This window comes from Ipomoea nil, unplaced genomic scaffold, assembly GCF_001879475.1.
Source record: "Ipomoea nil cultivar Tokyo-kokei standard unplaced genomic scaffold, Asagao_1.1 scaffold0805, whole genome shotgun sequence".
NCBI lineage: Eukaryota > Viridiplantae > Streptophyta > Magnoliopsida > Solanales > Convolvulaceae > Ipomoea > Ipomoea nil.
The window spans coordinates 2,560,705-2,582,340 of record NW_017617233.1 but is presented as its reverse complement, the minus strand read 5'-3'; the positions used below and the strand labels follow the sequence as shown (position 1 = coordinate 2,582,340).

The window sequence follows — 21,636 nt, the reverse complement described above, 5'->3', positions numbered from 1 at the left end:
TACCTTACACCACGGCGCGCGTAGCACTGTGCGTCGCGCGCCTCCCAAAACGACGTCGTTTTGGGAGGCACGGTAGGAAGTTGCTGTGATTATGTATATTTGCTCATACAATTCTGTATATTTGTTCATACAATTATGTATATTTGTTCATACAATTATGTACATTCGAATCAGGAAATTTTTGTATATTATGTTAAGAGTTGATGTGTATTATGTTAAAAGTTTATGTTTATTATGTATTATGTTAGATTATGTGTATTATCTTTTAAAAAAGAGTATGTATATTTTGTTATATAATTATGTACATTCATGTATACAGTTATGTGTATTCTAGTATAACATTATGTACATTTTTGAATAATGATTTTTTTTAAAAAGAAAAATTAACTGTCAAACACTGGGGCAGAAATTTTCAAAATAAAAAAATAAAAAAATTGAAACGACGTCATTTTGTATCTGGACGCACAATCATATAAATTGTCTTAATTTATTACATTAAAATCAATAAACAATATTTGATATTGGAACACATAAATGTAGGGGTGTGCAGCGGACGGGTTCGGGCGGATCGGATTGGGGAACCGTTCATCCGATCGGATTTCGGATTGGGGAAAACTACCCCAATCCGGTCGAATTAAGAGGGAAATCCTTTCGGATTTCCCATGTTCGGATACGGTCGGGTGGGGGTCGGATTTCGGTTTGAAGTCGGATTATAAAACATACAAAAAAAAAAAAAAACTGTAAAAATGTTCAACAAACTTAATAACCCTAAAATAAATTACCAAAGCTATGTAGGCATTTAGATACACAATTACATATTGCAGTTTCCAACTTTGGCTCAAAAAGTAAAAATGAAGTTCACAAAAATACACACAATCAACAATTCTCAAACAACACTAAACTACTAAGTACTAATTACTAAAGTACTCCGCAGTCAGCAATCAGCATTCAGCATTAGTCACCATTCACCAATCAGCCTTCAACAATCAGCATTCATCCATTCCTCATCTTCCTGCTCAATTATAAAATCATTAAAGGCTTTAAACTTTAAAGCCAATAAAGACAAAGAGAAGTAGAGAACTAATAATAATTAATAACAAAGGCTCAGATTGCTTTTTTTCATATCATTTTAGAGTTGGGGGCAAATTGCTTCATGAGTTTTGTCTCAGAGCAACATACCAAACACCCAAAGTCCTTTTAATTCAGACAAATGGTGGAAGCATCATCATAGCCCTAACTAAACAGAAAGGAGAATATGAGAGGAAGGGAAGTGATATACCAGAATACCAGAGATGTAACTGAGTAAGGGCAGCAACATTTATAAAAAAGTTACCAAGCCACTTAGCAATTAGCAGTTCTGGAATCTTACCTGAGTTGCCTCAAAGAGTCCACACATTTATCAATCAAACTAAACAGAAAGTCAGAAAGCATTCAAAGCAATGTTATATAAAAGTATTACAGCAATTGTTGGGAGTGTTCCAACAGTACTTGGTAAAGAACCAGCAGCTCCAGTGGACAATTCTGCACAAAAAGGAAAAACAAAAAAGAGTTTAGAAAAGGTAACAATTAACAATTTATAAAGTTGAAACCTAGAAAGTTAGAAAAAAAAAAAAACAGTACCCTTCTCTAATCTTTCAACATCATCCAAGTTTTCCTCAACAGAGATTAGATGATTGGGTGCCCTCAACCAATCTTGTGCACATACTAGGGCTTCAACAATTTTAAGAGTTAAGGAACTCCTAAAGGCATCTAATACCCTACCACTAGTACTGAATGCACTCTCAGAGGCAACAGTTGAAATGGGAACAGCCAGCACATCCCTTGCCATTCTAGAGAGTATAGGAAATCTATCACTGTTGACCTTCCACCATCTTAGGACATCAAAGTCCACATTTTCTTCATCTTCCACTAATTTTTCACTTAGATAAATCTGGAGTTCAGTTTCTTTACTGCTTCCACCAGACTCCATTCTCTGTTTTTTAAGCTGGCTTTTCATTCTAGCCTGAGGTTTTCCAACTGAAGTTTGAGAATGGACAGGTTCAGATTGGGTAGATTGCAATTGCACAGTAGGGGATGCAGACTGCACATGGTAGGTGGCTGTATAATCATTAAACAGCAGAACCATAGAAGATTGAACCTTTTCAAAGCATGATTTTCCTTCTCAACAGATCACAACATCACAGTCCATACAAATCACAAAATCACAATCAGAAAAACCATAATCAAACTATCAAACTAACAATCATAAATTAGAGACAAGTGAGTAAGTAATCTGGAACTTCTCAACAGATCGCAACATCACAGTCCATACAAATCACAAAATCACAATCAGAAAAACCCTAATCAAACTATCAAACTAACAATCTTAAATTAGAGACAAGTGAGTAAGTAATCTGGAACTTCTCAACAGATCACAACATCACAGTCCATACAAATCACAAAATCACAATCAGAAAAACCCTAATCAAACTATCAAACTAACAATCTTAAATTAGAGACAAGTGAGTAAATAATCTGGAACTTCTCAACAGATCACAATATCACAGTCCATACAAATCACAATCAGAAAAACCCTAATCAAACTATCAAACTAACAATCTTAAATTAGAGACAAGTGAGTAAATAATCTGGAACTTCTCAACAGATCACAACATTACAGTCCATACAAATCACAAAATCACAATCAGAAAAACCCTAATCAAACTATCAAACTAACAATCTTAAATTAGAGACAAGTGAGTAAGTAATCTGGAACTTCTCAACAGATCACAACATCACAGTCCATACAAATCACAAAATCACAATCAAAAAAACCCTAATCAAACTATCAAACTAACAATTTAAAAAACTAGGGTTTAGAGAATAGAGATTACTTCGTTTCTCTAAATTAAACCCCCGAGAACAAAGGGAGCGAACTGCAATCCACCGGAGTATCGCTCCCACCGGAGACTCGCTTGGGGCTTGAGGGCTACCGGAAACGAATGGGGCTTGAGAGCTTCCACCGGAGAATAATAGCTTCCACACTACAGACACTCACACTCTCAGAGTCTCAGAGAGACTGTCTGAGAGAAGCTGAGATTCTGAGAACTGAGAGTTCTCTGGAAGAAGGGAACGAGAGACTGTGAGAGAACTAGGGTAGAGAGAAGAGAGAAGTCAGAGAGTTCTCTAGAAGAAGGGAAGAGGCGAAGACAGAAGAGCTGCGCAAATGAGATTAGGGTTTGCGAATTCTCCGCTACTTCTTCTATATATACTTAGACTACACGACGTCGCATTATACGTAGGCTTAGTCTAATTCGGGTGATCGGACGGGTTCGGGTGGAAAATATACCCCCCTCCCCGACCTAATTAAACCGGCGTCGTTTTTCTCCTCGATTCGGTTTTGCCTGATCGGGTTCGGTTTCCGATCCATTCTTGTGTGTCGGGTTCGGGTCGGTCGGATTGGGCGAGTTGGGCGGGTTATGCACAGGCCTACATAAATGGCATAATAAGTAGTTCGTAGTTCGTAGCCATTTTGGCCAAATGGATGCGAAGACCTCGAAAATAACTAAATAAGTTAGCGGTTCAGTTCACATAACTAATCAGGTCAAAATAGTCATATAGTAATTATCATATAATTATGGAATATAAATTATACCTTTAAGGAGGTTCAAGATCCACTAAATATGTCATATTAGGGACCACCAATTATATCATCTCACCAATCACGTTATTCCACCAATTAAAACTATCATGTAGCCTATCACGCTCCATTATACCATAAATAAAATGTAATACACTGACATACGACTTGTTTGGTTTGTGAACATAAATTTTTATAATGTTAAATTACTTACAGTGTCCCTGTACTATAATGTTTTGTTCAATTTAGTTCTTATACTTTTATTTTGTTCAATTTAGTCTTTGTACTTTTAAAAGTGGTGCAATTAAGAACAATAGTTAACGGTGTTAATATTACCGTTAACTCAGGTTACGTGGTGCTGACGATATTTATAATCCTATTCATATATTACTTCATAAATATTTAAAATTAATTATTTTTACCACCAATATATTAAATTAGATGTCCAAAATAAATAATTATAACCATGTTCTTAATGAGATTTGAACAATTGTTCTTAGTTTCATCACTTTTTTTAAGTAGAGGGATTAAATTAAACAGAATAAAAATATAAGGACTAAATTGAACAAAACACTATAGTACATGGACTTCATAGGTACTTTGACCAAAATATTACCATGCACATGCACAACAATAAAATATCATTATATTGTCGTTATAACTTTTGTTATCTTTTTCATTATTATTATTACCATACACATGCATACACAATATTTTTTCGTATTCTCCAAGAATAATAATTTATGTAGACATTATATATTGGAGTACTATAAAAAATAAATTAGATTTCGTTTAGATTTTAATTAAATGTTACCATAATTGTGTATTTGTATTTAGTAATTTATATTTCTTATACCAAGTGGCTTGTGGTACGTAGATATTTTTTTTTTGAAAGCTACTGGCTTCTGTTCATATACTTTCTTAACCGACTGAAACATAAAGAACCAATAACGCCTTCACTGAGGCTCAAACTCATAATCTTTCAAATGGAAGTCCAACCCAAGTACCATTAGACCGCATAGTCCTGGTAGAGAAATCAAGAAACTTAATCAGTTTAATTTTTGAAATTATGACTTAGGTTTTATTTTTTTATTTGATTATTAAAAAAATTACATTAATTTGACACATTGACTAAGGGTTGACCGAGAACGAGAATTAATCCATGCCGGTAATAGGAATGGAGAGTATAATCCCTGCCCCGTCTTGCTCCATTGTCATCCCTACATATCATGGATAGATGCATAGACCATAGAGCTCTGTCACCCCATCCATACGTGTGTCTTGCCAGGTGTCAAACTCTCCCGCCAAACCACATCTACTTACCTAAATGGCTCCCCCTACCCAATTTTACCAAACTCATTTCATTTCTTTTGTCCTCGACAGGGATCCTGATCCCTGTCCCAACAAAATATTTACTAAGTGATTCTAAAACTGTACTATTCGGTTTCGAATACATCATCATTATCTTCCTCGCTAGCTCCTATTACACCATGCACGTCTTTTCCATATTACCTAGACATGCATGGACACCAGGTGGCATTTAATCTCCACTTCAATTTACAGATGTCAACCCCACATTTCACTAAACACATGCACTAATTTCTTGATTCTTAATTAATTGTTCTATATAATGTTTCAACCAAATTAAACGCCTCTAAGTACTTCTCCATACTTGAGATCGAGTTCTGAAGCTGCATGCCTAAGTAAGGAAACCAAAAATGAAAGATATGAAGAACTCATCAACTAAGGCTACGATCAAAGGCAGCAGCAGAGCTAATAATAATAGCTTAAACAAAAGAAGCATCGCAGTAACCACTCGGTTTTCCCTTCGTGAAACACCCAAGAAACCCAGAACCACCGCTACTTCATCTAAATCCCCTCCCCAACCTGCCCACCATCAGGAGATTGAAGCAGAACACGAAGAAGACGAGGAGGAGACAGAAGAAGAAGAAGAAGACGATGACTACAATGAGGAGGAAGAAGAAGAGGAAGAAATGGTGCCGGAAAACGAAGATGCAGGGATTGTGGATGGGGTTTCAAATGGTGTGATGAGTGGAAAAGGGAAAGGATCCATTTCTGCGACATTAATCGATCCAGATGTGTTAGATTGCCCAATTTGCTTCATGTCGCTTACCATCCCCCTCTTCCAGGTCTCTCTCTAGTCTTTAGTTTCTAATTCTAGCTGGAAAGTATCACACAGATCGAGTTGTTATATATCGTTCTTGATTATATATGCTCATATCCTTTCTTTTTTTGTTGTTTTGGTTAATAATGTAGTGTGAGAATGGGCACATTGCATGTGCATCTTGCTGCATTAAACTTATCAACAAATGCCCATCTTGCGCTTCCCCAATCGGATTCAACCGCTGTCGAGCTCTAGAGAAGGTTGTGGAGTCACTGAAAGTCCCATGCCCAAATAACACCTATGGCTGCGAGGAATCTATCAAATACAACAAGCTTAGAGACCACGAGCCTACATGCATCCACACTCCTTGCTCATGTCCAAATCGAGCTTGTAAATTCCTGGGCTCTTCAAAGGAAGTATATACCCATTTCACTAACAGACATGTTCAAGCAAAACGCATCACTTTCAATTCTCCTAGACAGATTTCTCTTAAGAAAAACCAGAGGTTCATATATCTTCAAGAGAAGACTGGAGGGGTGGTCTTTGTGGTGAACCATCATATGGATCCTCTTGGTAGTGCTGTGAATGTAATCTGCATTGCGCCTGGATCCTCGAAGAGGAGGTTCCTTTATAAGCTTGTTGCAAGGGGTGAAGAAGAGAACTGTGGCTGTAAGGGTGGCAGTGGGGAGAAGACCACGTCTATCAAACTGGAAGCCGTGGCAGAGAACATCCCAAAGTGGGATCCATCTGCAGCTTTGAAGATATTTCTTCTTGTTCCGGGTAATGTTATTAGTGATTCATGGGATCACCTCAAGTTGGAAGTTTGCATCAAGGACTTAGCATGAGATTCCATGGACACATATATGTCTGGGTTTCTTTTTTGTTTTGTTTTTTGGTGTGTTGCTGAACTTAACTCTATTATTATATGCGTGCATGTGTGTAGGTGGAGTTTTGGTTTGTAAATTGTAAATGGATTTGAACGGATGTTGCTGTTTTGTAATGATCCTATATTGTTGTCACAAAATCTCAAAACTCAGAAACACAATTTATATTCTATATGTTTATAATTCCAATACTAAAAATACAGAATTTAGGACCAGGGTCCACCTTGGTCCATGGTATAACAACTGCATCAGAAATAAAGCAAGACCAGCAACATCAACTGCATCAGAAATAAAGCAAGACCAGCAACATCAGTTAAATTACATTAACAAACTAAAAGAATCCAGTCCTCTACACATAATATATAATAACTTTGTTCAGTTTATCTAAATACCAAAGTTGTCCCTGTACATATGTAGACTGGCCTCCTGGAGTTTTATTTGTCATTTATGCAAACTTGCAACATGAGCTGATCTCGAGTCTCAGTAATATCACTTGGAACCACAAGAAATATCTTCATAGGTGTAAATGGTGACCAGTCCGGGACATTTTCTGCTAGTGATTGCAGTTCGAAAGTCGTATCGCCATCCCATACTATTAGCTTGTAACAGAAACTTCTCTTTGATGATTGGGGTGCAACGCAGATTATATTGATAGCACTGCCAAGACTGCTTTCATCGTTATGGTTGACTACAAAGATGGTCCGTGTAGTCAACTCTTGAAGATATATGAACCGCTGATGGTTCTCGACAGAGAGCAGTTTAGGAGAATTGAAAATGAAGCATTTAGCTGAAGATGAATGTCTGCTAAAGTGGGTATATACTTCCCTCGAAAAGCCAAGAAAGTTACAACTTTGGAGAGGGCACGAACAAGGAGCGTAGATGCATGTAGACAGATGCTCATTTTGATTGCTATAAATGAGAGATTCCTTGCAGCCATACTTTGCATTTGGGCATCGGACTTTCACAGACTCGAGAACCTTCTCAAGAGCCCGACAGCGGTTGTACCCAATTGGCCAAGCGCAAGATGGACATTTGTTGCTAATATGAATGCAGCAAGATGCACATGCCACGTGGCCATTCTCACACTATATTATCATCCAGAAAGATAAAACGGATGTGAGCCAAATGTATTCTATATAAGCAGTTTGACATGTCACCATATGAAAGATTAGCACTTTAAATTCAGCCAGAGTAAGATCAATTGATCATGGATTGCAAATAATTAAAATAAAGTAGTATAGCTGCATAAAGCTTCTTAAAAAAGCATCAGAATGAGTTCACTGTATAGCATTTGACACTATCACACTAAGACACTCCCATATATTGTCAGAATTCCCTCTCAACCCCATATGCAGTCCTCCCTTACCAGTGTGAAATGATAAAAGGGAATCGTTAAAAGCAAATAAACACAAGTACAAAAAAAAATTAAAAAATCACACAAAAATAAGCTATGGCATATAGGCTAACCCATATATTGAACCCTAAATATTTCATCAGGATTCAGGAGAGACCAGTCTTGCCTGCATCCTGGCCTGTTTTCAAATAGAAGTTTTTGATCATGTTAAGTGGCATTGTGGCAATTTTGCAAGCTTCTTGCATCGACCTTAGTCAAATTAGATTTTACAATTTCTGAGCCCTAACATACACACATCACTCATCACTTAGTGCAAAGTTAGGGTCTTTAGGGGTAACCCAGCCAAGTTAGTCGGAGAGGCCTATTGGCCTTCTTGTGCAACCTAGGCTAGTTTAGCTCCCTGTGGTCCTTTGACGACTAGGGCCACAACGCATGATTTAGCCCATCTGTACCCGCGAATAGTGGCTGCAGGTTTCCTCGTTACTCGAAAAAGTTAGGGTCTTTACATTAGGTGCATCAAGACTATTTCAGCCTAAGCTGGTTTGAAGTGGCACAAGGACAATCAAGGATCCATAGAAGTGGATACTACCTGCTATTAGAACAGTTCGTAAGGATATTAATACTTCAACAAACCTTTTGAATTAACAAGCCCTGCCTACAGGTTCGACAATTAGGGTTTTTTTCTCCTTCAATTAACAATTAGGGTTTTTTTTCTCCAGATATTCCAAACAAAATTGCGAAGAAAAGGTTCCAATCTTTCACGCAAAAACACACATATATGAGCACAATCGAGAAGGATAAAGAAGTACAGAGACCTGAAATACGGGAATGGTAAGCGAATCGAAGCAGATAGGGCAATCCAACACATCCGGGTCGGTTAGTTGAACGTAAACCGATCCGTTCCCACTCTGATCCTCTGAACCCCGATCCGTCTCCGTAAAGTCATCGGATCCCGGCACCATTTCCTCACGCCCATCCTCATCGTCCTCTTCTTCTTCTTCTTCTTCCGCTTCACCTTCCTCCACCTCCACCTCCTCCTCCTCTTCGTCTTCTGCTTCTATCTCTTCAGGTTCAGGTTCAGGAGAAGGTTTAGACGGAACGGTTCTGCGTTTCTTGGGCGTGGGCAAAAGAGACGGGCTGCGAGTACTGGGTCCGGCTCCCAAATCGTCCTCAAAGAGGGAAAATTTAGTCATTCTTGCATATGCTGCGCTTCTTCTGCTCACGCTATCAGCGCCGCTGCCTTTGATACTAGCTTTACTGCAGTTTTTCATATCTTATCTTTATGGGTAAAGAATACACTCGGCCTCGGAAGTTAAATCAACCTTGTGATTTAGCAATTGAGCAATCCAATTTTAGTTTCTACGAGTATTAATAAAATGATAATTTTTATCTACATATTTAATTCTTACATATTCTCATATGTAATTATTGTTTTAATGTTAAAATTCATCCCTTATCTTAAATTAGTAAGGGTATTATCATCTTTTTATAATTAAGATCACAATTCAAACATAAATAACGTGATTTAAATTCTAAGAATCTAATTCGTCGTTTTCCTCTAGATCATTTTTAATTCCTTCTGAAATTACGAGCCGAGCTAATAATGGCCGTTAGCGACTACCAACTTTTCCAAAATAAGAAGAGATCTACTAGAGGGCCGGTCTTAGCCATGTCTGGCCAAGACGACCACACAAAGCTCTCAATTTTTAGGAACCCAATATTCTAACATTCAATTTAATAATAATAATAATAATAATAATAATAATAATAATAATAATAATAATAATAATAATAATAATAATGTGGGGCATTGAAATAGTATGTTACATTAAATGATATTGAGATCATCTAACATTTCAATTCATTATTATTGCAAACTCAATGTCTGTTTTTCATATTGAACATTGAATGTGGTCAACGTATTTCCGATGAAAATGCCCTCCCGCAAGAACCTGAAAACAACGTTGGCTCCTATAGCTTTTTCATGGTAGAAACTAGAAAACAAGTTCCATTTAATTTAATAGCATATTCAAGAAGAGTTTTATGGAGTAAATGTAGAATTGAACATCCCTATAAACCATTTAAGAAATTATTGTTTTAAGGATAATACTAGAACATTAATCTAGTTGATAGAAATTATGATAAGAATAATAATTTTGAGAAGAATTTTATTATTGAACAATTCGATTTATGTATTTATATAAAGATACAAAGAGTTCTAATCAGGAGGATACTGATAATAAAAGATAGATTTACAATACTACATAGAGAGTGACAATGAAGTGGAATGTAACTAGAATACAGAGTCTCTTTGTGCTTTAATAAACTAAGAAAATAGTTATGAACGATACTACATTATAACAGAGTTAATAGTATTAAAAAATACATATATAAACTCTTAATACGTCACCTCAAGCTTAAGGTTCTTGAACCTTGTTGTGGTTAGTGGCTTGACGAAGATATTTGTCGGTCATTCTTTTGTAGAGATGTAGTTTACTTGTACCTCATTTGATGCTATTTTGTCACGAATACAATTATAGTCTATTTCAATATGTTTGATTTGAGAATGAAACACGGAATTTGCACATTTTCATGATTTTTAACACAAACACAATATAAATTCACTATTATAAATACATAAACTTAATACCATAAACACATAAATATATTATTAAAAGTGTATATAATTAGGGTTGATGATGTCATTTTTATGTAATTACAATATTATTTTTGTTGTGAATCAAGACAGGAGAGAGATATTCTTATTGATATCTTCCTACAAATGAAAACATATAAGCCTTTATATACGTAACAAACTTGACTTTTGATAAATCTAAGAGACGCTTAACCCTACAATAATAAAATATTTTACAATTTGTTATATATATATATATATTCTTATGTAACTAGGTCACCATATAATTTGCCATGGAAAAGGGGGCGAGTTTAACGTGAGAGAAATTGTCGTATTCTGTATTTATTCCTACATACTTCAGCGTATCTTCATCGTACGGACTACCGAGGATTTTGCTTTTCCCCCTCCCGCTGACGCGCCGCCGTGGCGCCGCCACTGCCCATATTTTCACGAAGAAACAGAACTTTTAAACACAATTTGGCTCCTTCAACTTCACCTTTGCTTCAATAGATTCCGTGAAACTGTGAGTATTTGCTGAAGTTTATGCTGTGTGTGTGTGTGGGTGTGTGTATAGCAATCTATGGGATTCTTATTCTATCTATGTGCTGCGATTCTTGAATAAATTCTGGGTTTGTGAAAAAATTTCTGGGAATTTTATTACCAAACTGTTCTGTTGGGGGATTATCGAAGCTCACTGTTCAATTATTTTGGTAAAGGTTTGATCTTGTTGTGATAAAATGGAATCGCTATTTGCTGGAACTTCGGGTTTGGTGAAGAACGATGGGGCATATCTACTGGATGCTATTCTGCCATTGTTGAAGCTAATTTGCTTGACTGTTATTGGTCTGATTCTTGCACACCCAAAAACAAAACTTGTTCCCAAATCCACTTTCAGGCTGCTTAGCAAGCTTGTATTTGCTTTGTTCTTGCCCTGCACCATCTTTATTAACCTAGGGGAGACAATTACTCTCCAGAATTTTATAAACTGGTGGTTCATACCTGTGAATGTTGTCCTTAGCACTGCCATGGGTTGTTTATTGGGATATTTGGTTGCAAAAATATGCAAGACACCACCAGAATACCTTAGGTTCACTGTCATTGCCACGGGTTTTGGGAACACGGGCAATCTCCCTCTCGCGATTGTGGGTTCGGTGTGCCATAGTGATGACAATTTTTTCGGTCCGGATTGCCAGAGCACTGGGGTGTCATATGTGTCTTTTGCCCAGTGGGTTGCAGTGGTTCTGGTTTACACTCTTGTTTATCACATGATGGAGCCCCCGGTGGACTACTATGATGTGGTTGAGGATGGCGTTGAGATTCAAGAACAATTGCCGCCTGTGAATGATCTGAGTAGGCCGCTTCTCGTGGAAGCGGAGTGGCCTGGGATGGAAGACAAAGAAACCGAGCATTGCAAAACGCCATTCATAGCAAGGACTTTCGCGAGTGTCTCGGGCGTTTCACAAGGTTCACTAGAGGAACTTGAGCTCCCGGGGGAAGTAGCTTTAAGGAGTCCAAAATCGATTCGATGTTCGGATGATTTGGAAGCGGCTCCAAGCACCGTGGAGTCGATTAGGTGCTTGGTAGAGCCACGGGTGGTGAGGAAAATAAGAGTTGTCGCTGAACGAACCCCAATCCAGCACGTCCTTCAGCCCCCAACACTGGCAACCCTACTAGCCTTCATCGTCGGAATGGTTCCTTCCTTGAAATCCATCGTTTACGGGGACGATGCGCCTTTGTCCTTCATCACAGACAGTTTAGACATAATGGCACAAGCAATGGTGCCTTCGGTTATGCTGATTCTCGGGGGAATGCTGGCCGAGGGTCCAAACGAGTCTAGACTCGGCATTAGAACTACGGTTGGGATCATCATTGCAAGACTTCTTATCCTACCCTTAGTGGGGATCGGGGTGGTCGCCTTGGCTGATAAAATTGGCATTCTGATCCCCGCAGATCAGATGTACAGGTTCGTGCTTTTGCTGCAGTACACGAGCCCGAGCGCCATCTTGTTGGGAGCTGTGGCGAGGCTGAGAGGCTACGCGGTTAGTGAAGCCTCAGCACTTCTGTTCTGGCAACATGTTTTGGCATTGTTTTCTCTGTCAATTTATGTCATCATCTACTTCAAACTACTGTATTCTTATGTTTAAGGTCAGCTTATTAATTAGATCCTCTTTATTGTTAGCATATACCTATGTTAAATTGTACTCAATCCATAATATGCTAACAGCTAAACAGTTAGTATTTCATTGTATCTAATGATATTTCTGCTTCTAATGTCAAACTGCTTCACCTATAATCTGCACCTAAGCAAATTGCAATTGTTATGCTGTGGAACCGTGTCTAACTTGCAAGGTGGACAGGGTTCTATGTTCATAATTACTGACTCTATGTTCATAATTTTTGAACTTCATATTCACAATTATTGAACTATATATTTACAATTACAAAACTTTGTGTTCATAATTTTTGAACTTTATATTTACAATTATGACAGTTTTGGAACCCTGTCCACTTGGCAAATTGTATGACAAGAAACCTAAGGTATAGTAGCATTATCAACGACACCCACCAATAACTTATTACGTATTAGAATACTGAAACAACATAACTATATAAGTGAATGTATGTAATAACATTATAACAACATGTATATAAAGCCCAACTTAAGTTTTTCTTTTTTTGGTCCAATAATCTTATTCTTCAAAATTTTATATTATATATACATATATTCAAATATAATTCATTACACAAAAATTGTTAAAAAACCTTCATAGTTACGTTGGTCGGGGTGTAGGGGATCCTTAAGATTGGGGTTTAGCCTTTTGGAAGAATTACAAATTACCAATATTATTTCGACTCCCCTGAACTCTGGCCACATTATGTTTATTTTTTGTTAAATTCTTTATTTTATTTTTATGTATTTATATATTTTGTTAAATACTTATACATATATTTTATATTAGTAAACATAAATTATATAATATGAAAGATTGTATTAAGACAATTAAAACAAAACTAATATGGACACCTATATATATATATATATATATATATATATATATATATATATATATATAAAAGGATTGAGATTATTATTCATATAATGTAATAAGGATTAAGTTTATTATTCATATATTCATAATGTAGTAGGATTGGACTCCCTATTCCTAATGTAAGAAGGATTCCTATTTCCTAATATGATACGGAGTATTTCTTTTCCTTGTAGAGTTGCTAGTAGAAAATACGTATAAATAGACCCATACATGGGGAGGAGAGTACAAACAATATTTAGCAATACAATCCTAATATTCTCAGTAGGGAAACTGTCTCCGAGTATGAATTCCGATCATTATGCTATTTTAGGGTTACCCTCCGGCGAGGAAGGAGCCAAGCTTTCTGATAAAGAGATAACTAAAGCCTACCGTATAAAAGCTTTGGAATTACATCCTGATAAAAGACCTAACGATCCTAACGCCCGTATCAACTTTCAGAAACTGAAGGACTCGTACGAAATTCTCAAGGATGGGAAGGCTAGAAAACAGTTTGACGATCTGCTCCGAGCGAAACGTGACCGGACGACGAAACGGAAGTTTAGGAATGATGCGAAGCGGGAGAAGATGATGTCAGATCTGGAAAGAGCGGAAAAGGAAGAAGAAGAGCGCATCTGGAAGAAACTGCGGGAGGAAATTGCAGAGTTTCGTGCGAATCATAAGAGGAAACAGGAAGAGGAGTTGGCTTCCATGAATGCTAAAAGACGCGCCGCCGCCTATGCCGCCGCGTTGGAGGGAAGAGAACGAAGATGGGCCGTGGAGGAGTCTTGAGAGGTTTCAGGCGCACGAAGATTTAGTGTTGGAGAATATGAGAAGGGCTGCTGAGAGGCAAAAAATGGCACAAAGAGGTATTACTGGTAATGGAAATTGAAAAGGAAGAATAATTTTATAATTTCCATACTCTCAGTTATTATTATTATTATTATAATAATAACTAGTATGTCACATTTTACACAAATTAATATTATATTATTGTTATTTTGAATGCTACTAACTCTATTAGATTGTAGTATCTGTTCAAACATACTTTTTCAACTTAATGAAGTACAAAGAGTCTTGGTCTCATTGGAGAGGTCACTACATGCCATCTGAACACAAGGTACTTGACAATATTATATTATTATAATATCTTATACGAAGTATATTATTATAGATGGACAGAGTATATTATGAAATGTTGTATCAAGTTTTCTTTAATACTCCATAACAAATTACTCTTTAATTTTATTTTTTTTTATAATTTAAATCGTCTTCCAACTTAGTATTTAAATCATATACATAACATCTAATTAGTACTCCGTATTTACGAATTAAATTAACACTCTTCAAATTAATTCATGCAGCACCAATTTCTTCCTTAAGCAACTTCTGTAATGATATTCAAATTTAAATACACAGGGTAATTTAGTAAATTACTTGTGTAAATCCCTATGCATTAGTTCATTGTATTGGAAAGGCGGTGGGAAATGAAACAAAGTACCATATTCCATTTTTGGTATCCGACACTTTTTATCTCTTCTACCCCATAGAATTTTCCTCACTCCCCCTCATATATATATATTAGGGATAAAGTAAAAATAAGTCACTGAACTATTTGAAAAACAGTGATTAAGCCATCGAACTCAAATAACCCTCAAATAAGTCACTGAATCTGGGAAAAAAGAGCAAATAAGCCATTGAATCCTGAAAAAAGAGCAATTAACATTTTTTACAGGTTAACCCAGGTTTTTGCTAATTGGATTGCCAAATGTTTATTTTATTTACGTTTATTATTATTATTTTTATTAATATTATCCACTTAGATAGTATTATATTTTAAAGTAATTATAATCAAAATAGTTTTGTCTTGTCGAGATTTGATTTATTTATTATTCTTATTTTTTCATTGGATCTTTTGTTTTAAAAATAATAATAAATAAATAAATTAGATCTATACAAAACAAAACTATTTTGATTATAATTACTTTAAAATATATTACTATGTATGTGTATTATAATAATTAAAAAAACGTAAATAAAATAAACATTTGGCAATTCAGTCAGCAAAAACATGGAGTTAGCCTGTTAAAAATGATAATTGCTCTTTTTTTCCAGGTTCAATGGCTTATTTAGGGGTTATTTGAGTTCGATGGCTTAATTGGTTTTTCCCAAATAGTACAGTGGCTTATTTGTACTTTATCCCTATATATTATTAGAGAACTTCAATTAAACCTCGTTCATCTAGTAATTTGTCACTTTATCTGCACGAGTAGTTTGATTGATTTTTACATGATAAATTATAGACGACGCTAAAATCGAGCCTTAACATTCACAATGTTGATATCGCACCTAATGTGGTAGATTTTTTATGGACACCAGACAGTAATTTTTTCACTTGATGAACAATTAAATTATCGTGATTTACCACATTTACAAATCATGTCGAGCCAACATGTGAATGTCCCATGCCGGGTCAAAATGTGAAAATTTCAAAATGAGAGATTGCGCCTTTTGTGGACAATACACCTGTCACTCCCCCATCAACTCATCAAGTGACCGCTGGATTTATGGTTGTATCGATGAACATTAAAGAGGCTGCTATGTTAGAATTTACTGCCCCAAGCGTCAGCTCTGCAAATCTTTGCTTAATTTTGTTACATAAGTCAGAGACTCGGAAACTCGGATTGGCTCAACAATTGTATCCATTGCCATCAATACTTCTTTCACTATCATCTTTAATGGGTGTTTATATATTTGTTCTGATAATTTTGAGCCATAACAGCGACCTCTTTCCAAAAAAATAAAAATAAACAAATAAAATTCTACACTTGTATCCAAATATCACATAACGAGACTAATCTAGTTAGGTTTTGATCGGTTGGTCAGTCCGTATTCCCAAACTAAATCAAATTTGCTTCGTTTGACTCTTACTTAAAAAAAAACTAGTCAATTATTTTACGGAGTATGATTTAAACTTACAGTTATATCGTTAGTTCTTACCAATTGTTCAAACGGGTGAATGGTGATTAAAAAGATATATATTTTTCACTTTGTGAATTAAATAGATTATTTATCATAACTTTAATTTCATCATCACAATTAACAAACTTTTTCTTTTGAAATAACTAACTATTATTAATTATTAATTCTGATTAGAAATTTGTAAACATAATAATTTAAAAATGATGACATAATAAGCAAAACTAATTATTAAAAAAAAAAAATTATAATTAAAAATAGCAATGCCATATGAACATCAAAAGATGCATGCAATAATATTTCCTAAGAAGAGAAACTTTCACTCAATCTAATAACGCCAAAATGGGGAAAGCTAGTGGGGCTTTCTTGCCGTTAGAATCTCTCCCTGTTTCTTCGTGCGGAGAAAATGGAGAGAAGGAAATTAAACGTGACAACTGACATGCAAAGATCTCTTGCATTATTTGTTAATCCAGAAACCCAGAGAGTGCATTCTGAGAAAAGTTGGAAACCCCCAAGTTTTTAGAGTTTGATTTTTGGGTAGGAAAGAGAGTAGATACTTAATGCACAGAAGAAGGAAGGAATGAGGAAGAAAGAGTAGAAGCCTGGGTGCCTGGGTTAGGCTTCCACTAGATTCCTTTTCTTTCAATGGTGTTTTTCCCAAATCCAATGCCTTTCTTGTAAGTCTTCCCTCCCCTTAATTATCACCCATTCTCATTAGTTCTTCCAACTTTCCTTGTTTCCAGTGCCAATTTCAGGTCATTGAACTTTCAATTCGTTGTTTTTTGTCGTATTTCCCTCGTTTTTTGGTTACGAGGGAAACTCGCAAGTCACTACCGGGATATGCATTAGGTAAATCTAGCATTTTGACTTTAGTTGGCAAAAGACTACCAAAAAAGCCGTCCCCATTGGGAGTTAAACTTGTACCCTTGGTTGGGTTGCCCTTGTATTTTCCTTTTTCGTTGACATAAAGAATTGTGGTTCTTTTGCATTTTTTGTCCCTTGAAAAAGTGTGGGTATTGCTGCTTTTTCATCCTTTTATGTGATTCTGATGTAAAGTTTTGTTCTTTAAGTCATCGGATACTATAGCTCCTAGATGCCAATCCCTTTTTCTTTCACTTTTGTTAGTTTAAGAGTCGCATAAGGAAAAGTTTTAAACAGTTTCTCAATTTAAACTACTTGATTCAAACCTCTTCATTCATTGAATCATTGGCAGGCTTTCCTTTTCTAGTACTCTATGATCAAGTTTGAGTTATTATATGATATGATTTTGCATTAATTGTGGTTGATATTTCTGTAACTATGGTTGATTTACATATCATCTGTTGGTGATGCAGGATGAGTTAATTGTGGGTTACTTTTGAGCATTCATTGAAGGAGTTATTTGACAGAGAGTTGACAATAATAAGTGTATGTTTTTCTTTCCCAAAATCCTTTGGAAAACCATTGTTTTCTACTCAATTGGTTTGAAGAATGGGAGACCATTTTGTGTTACTGGTAGACCGGTTGCTGACTGAATCCAGCCTTGAAGCTGCTATCCAGTGTAAAAACTCGTTGCAGCATCCCTCGTTGTCCCCCGGTGAAGATATGAGTACTGATTTTAATTCCCATAGGATGGACATTAATGTAGGATCATCATCACCGGCAGAATTGGTACAGTGTAGGATTTGCCACGACGAAGATGAAGATTGTAGAATGGACATACCCTGCTCTTGCCGTGGAAGCCTAAAGGTAACACGTGTGACATTGTTATAGTGGATGCCATATTTCTTGTATTTAGGCACATGAATCATCTCTACTGTCATCTTTTCTATCTTGCTTGATATATATGCAGTATGCCCACTATGAATGTGTTCAGAAGTGGTGTAATGAGAAGGGTGACAATGTATGTGAAATTTGTTGCCAGGTTGGTCTTGTCTTTGGCCTGATTTTACTCTTTTCCTAAGCAATTTTTTCCCCAAGTTTCCACCTTTATGTTATATAATACTTGCTATATTCCCTTCTGTAGAAGATTGGTCTAAGTTTGTGTTTGTATGTATGAACTTGAGTGTGCAGCCATACAAGCCGAGTTATACAGTGCCACCAACTTTGTTGCATTGCGGTGGGATCCCAATGAACTTGAGGTACACACACGCATAATACCCATATTGGGAGTGTTTAGTAAATGGCTGTTAGCTGATAGCTGTTAGCTTATTGGGTTATTGGGTTTGACTAGTTGATAGCATTAGCTGATTGTAAAAAAATGTTTGTAAATTAACTGTTAGCTGATAGCTGATTACATACAAAATGAATTTCTCAAAAAGCTGATTGAAAAAATTGTTTTGAAAGGTTTTCGGTCTCTTGCTGATTGGTATCATTCCTGTGGTTACCTCAACAGGGGTTTCAGAGGACATTGGGAGATTTCCAGGGAAGGCCTTAACAATCCTGAATTCATAGCAATGTTTTCTGCAAACCGCAATTCTATGGACCCAGATTTTGATGAGTACTCAGACCATGCTCCCAGAAGCTTGATATACTGTCGATTAGTTGCCATAACTGTACTTTCTTTCTTCCCCTCCACATAGTATTTTGTTCATCTGCAGTGTTTTGAATCCTTCGATTCAATTCACACATGGTATTATGTTGTGTTGTGTATATATGCAGTTTACAATGCTTCTGATGTTTCGTCATACTCTTCCGATCATCATTACTGTCGTGGGAGATCACTCCGTCGCATTGCTTGATGTAAGTTCTGCATTTTGGTCTTTGAAAACAACATTTTATGCCAATAGTAAAAGGAATTGAAGCATGTGGTCCTCTCAACTAAAAGCTTAAGCTGATAGTTGGATTGCACATTAATGGCTCAACACGCCCCCTCACGTGTGAGGTGGGTTCCAAACAACGTGGACCGTAGTCGCTTATGGGTGGAAGTTTATTGACATGTTTTGCAGTTACTGATGCTGAGTATTGGAATTGTGACGCCAATATACATCGCGGTGAAGGCTTTTCAGGCAATTAGGCATAGACTACGTCAACGTCAGGTAAGCAAGAACGGCCTATTGGTCTTTTTAATTTGAGTCTGTTAACTAATAAGGCTGGTTCTGGTTCTTGTGCACACCTTTAGTCACTCAATATCGATCTTTATAGTACGTTTTTTGGTGTGTTTTAGGATGCTCGTGACACCGACACTACAACGACAGATGAAAGAAATGAACAACAGCATCCGCCACACCTCGTACATGTTCATTGACAACTGCAACCACAAACAAGACACTTGACCATTGAGCCATGACTTAATTGACTTATTAACCTTCTTTGGTTCTTGTTTCATGTAAGAAATTGTATAGCTAGAAATCATCTCATTGTATTAAGAATTCATGCCCCTCATAATCCTCGGATTGTTTGCTAGCTGTTTGATCTTCAATGTTTCAGAAAGAGCCAAGAGGGCTTGACCCTACTTTACGATGGAATGATCTTTTTCCTCTCTTTTGATACATAAAAGTTTAGGTGAAAGCAAATCAAAGCAAAGTAACAAGACATGTATTTTAAGGAAATGCATATACTGGTAGATTGAAGCAAATTATATCACTGTTGCAAAAATCGGTCTAGGGGCTAGGTGCCCCTAGCTAAGACGAATTACCCTCTAGGCGCCCAATTTAGCTGAATTAACGGTGAACTCGGTCGAATTCGGCTGAGTTAACTCGGCCAAGTCGTCCTTCCTAATATATATATATATATATATATATATATATATATATATATATATGACATACACCCACTGTTTTTTTTAGTTAGCTGCCTAGAGCCCTAGACGCTACTCTACCGTCCTACTAGCGCTTAGCGCCTACTGCAACCATAAATAATATATAGGAAGCACATGCAACAATATAACATCTAGAATTCTAAGAATTGATGATTATAAATTATTTAATACTTTAATATGTAATAGAGTCAGTAGCATTAAAAAAAAAACTAAAATATTAAATATTAACCTAAAAATATCTAGAATTGTAAATTATATAAAGATTTAAAGAATCAAAGCACAATTCGACAAAGGCACAACTCAAAAAGTATTAATATTTAGAGTAGATGATTTTGTTTTGTTTTGATTTTTTCTTTTAAAAACATTTTTTGAGTTCGCAGTCAATTTGAACGATTTAGGATTATTTTGTTCAAAATAATGTCGTTTTGAGTGAAATAACCCTTTAAAAAAAAAAAAAAAAACAGAACACTAGCTAATCGGATGCCTAGGTCGCCTAGATGACTGCCTAGTCTGCCGCGGCCTAATCGACACCTAGGAAGCCTAGATTCCTAGAACACCAATTACGGTGAAATTTTAGGCCACCGGCTAGTGTCAATGCACGATTTTTGTAATAGTGACTAGTGACTTAGTGAAAATGTAGTAGTAACTTAATCAATATATACAATTTTAACTTAATATAATCGTAGGTTTATTAAAAAACTTTTAAAAATCAAAATGGATGTTATTTGAAAGATTTTTCAATTATAACTTTTTAAATCTTCTATAATTTTGTATATGTTAATTTTATTTGTAAAAAAAAAAAAAAAAGATAAAAATAGGTTTTAAGTTAAAAAAAAAAATAGGAAGAGAAGTATATTAATTTATTAAAATTAAAATTTTAAATAATTTTAAAAATTTCTCAACCACTAATATCTCAATCAATCAGAATAAGTTTACATAATAACTTTCTTTTATTATAAGTTTGAACCTGAAGCATAAGGATCTCTCACTGCTTCTATAATTAGAGATAGGTGGAGGAGGTAAATCGCGGAATATATATATATATGTGTGTGTGTAAAATAGATAATGAAATTAATCCATCAATTATAAAGGTGAGTTGATGCCACCAAAGTGATTATTTTTACTATTTATGTCATGTCAGTTAGTCATTAGTTATGTTTTAAGTTTTATAAATGTTTTGATTATTGATGTTAAAAATAAAAATATGTGGCACATAAATCTAGAACATATTAAATAGATACATATTACCATATTGATGTTCATTGACATTAACAT

General features: G+C 35.8%; 5 protein-coding genes across 11 annotated transcripts; 4 read left to right on the top strand and 1 right to left on the bottom strand.

The window, feature by feature from the left end:
- The first annotated feature begins 5,268 nt into the window (after positions 1-5,268).
- On the top strand, positions 5,269-6,707 carry LOC109177846 (E3 ubiquitin-protein ligase SINA-like 7). Its single transcript, XM_019327314.1, has 2 exons — positions 5,269-5,769; positions 5,897-6,707. The coding sequence occupies exons 1-2, from the start codon at positions 5,338-5,340 to the stop codon at positions 6,587-6,589; spliced, it is 1,125 nt and encodes a 374-aa protein (XP_019182859.1). The 5' UTR covers positions 5,269-5,337; the 3' UTR covers positions 6,590-6,707.
- Positions 6,708-6,904: 197 nt separating this feature from the next.
- Positions 6,905-9,278, bottom strand: LOC109177847 (putative E3 ubiquitin-protein ligase SINA-like 6). Its single transcript, XM_019327315.1, has 2 exons — positions 8,798-9,278; positions 6,905-7,713 (listed from the first exon to the last, which is right to left on the bottom strand). The coding sequence occupies exons 1-2, from the start codon at positions 9,251-9,253 to the stop codon at positions 7,063-7,065; spliced, it is 1,107 nt and encodes a 368-aa protein (XP_019182860.1). The 5' UTR covers positions 9,254-9,278; the 3' UTR covers positions 6,905-7,062.
- Positions 9,279-10,884: 1,606 nt separating this feature from the next.
- LOC109177949 (protein PIN-LIKES 2-like) lies at positions 10,885-12,888 on the top strand. Its single transcript, XM_019327461.1, has 2 exons — positions 10,885-11,140; positions 11,334-12,888. Exon 2 carries the CDS (start codon positions 11,355-11,357, stop codon positions 12,759-12,761), a length of 1,407 nt encoding a protein of 468 aa, XP_019183006.1. The 5' UTR covers positions 10,885-11,140; positions 11,334-11,354; the 3' UTR covers positions 12,762-12,888.
- A 941-nt stretch (positions 12,889-13,829) lies between these two features.
- On the top strand, positions 13,830-14,537 carry LOC109177651 (eukaryotic translation initiation factor 3 subunit A-like). The gene is made up of 2 exons (XM_019327065.1): positions 13,830-13,928; positions 14,106-14,537. The coding sequence occupies exons 1-2, from the start codon at positions 13,878-13,880 to the stop codon at positions 14,433-14,435; spliced, it is 381 nt and encodes a 126-aa protein (XP_019182610.1). The 5' UTR covers positions 13,830-13,877; the 3' UTR covers positions 14,436-14,537.
- Positions 14,538-16,859: 2,322 nt separating this feature from the next.
- LOC109177549 lies at positions 16,860-20,171 on the top strand. 7 transcript variants are annotated; one of them, XM_019326937.1, is made up of 9 exons: positions 16,864-17,299; positions 17,957-18,029; positions 18,250-18,350; positions 18,454-18,525; positions 18,675-18,742; positions 18,997-19,156; positions 19,263-19,343; positions 19,550-19,639; positions 19,768-20,171. In XM_019326937.1, exons 3-9 carry the CDS (start codon positions 18,315-18,317, stop codon positions 19,846-19,848), a joined length of 588 nt encoding a protein of 195 aa, XP_019182482.1. In that variant the 5' UTR covers positions 16,864-17,299; positions 17,957-18,029; positions 18,250-18,314; the 3' UTR covers positions 19,849-20,171. The 7 variants fall into 7 exon arrangements, with proteins under 7 accessions (XP_019182476.1, XP_019182482.1, XP_019182479.1 ...); XM_019326936.1 differs by lacking the exon at positions 16,864-17,299 and adding an exon at positions 18,121-18,162 and having other exon boundaries at positions 17,880-18,029; XM_019326931.1 differs by having other exon boundaries at positions 16,860-17,299; positions 17,957-18,350.
- Positions 20,172-21,636: the final 1,465 nt, after the last annotated feature.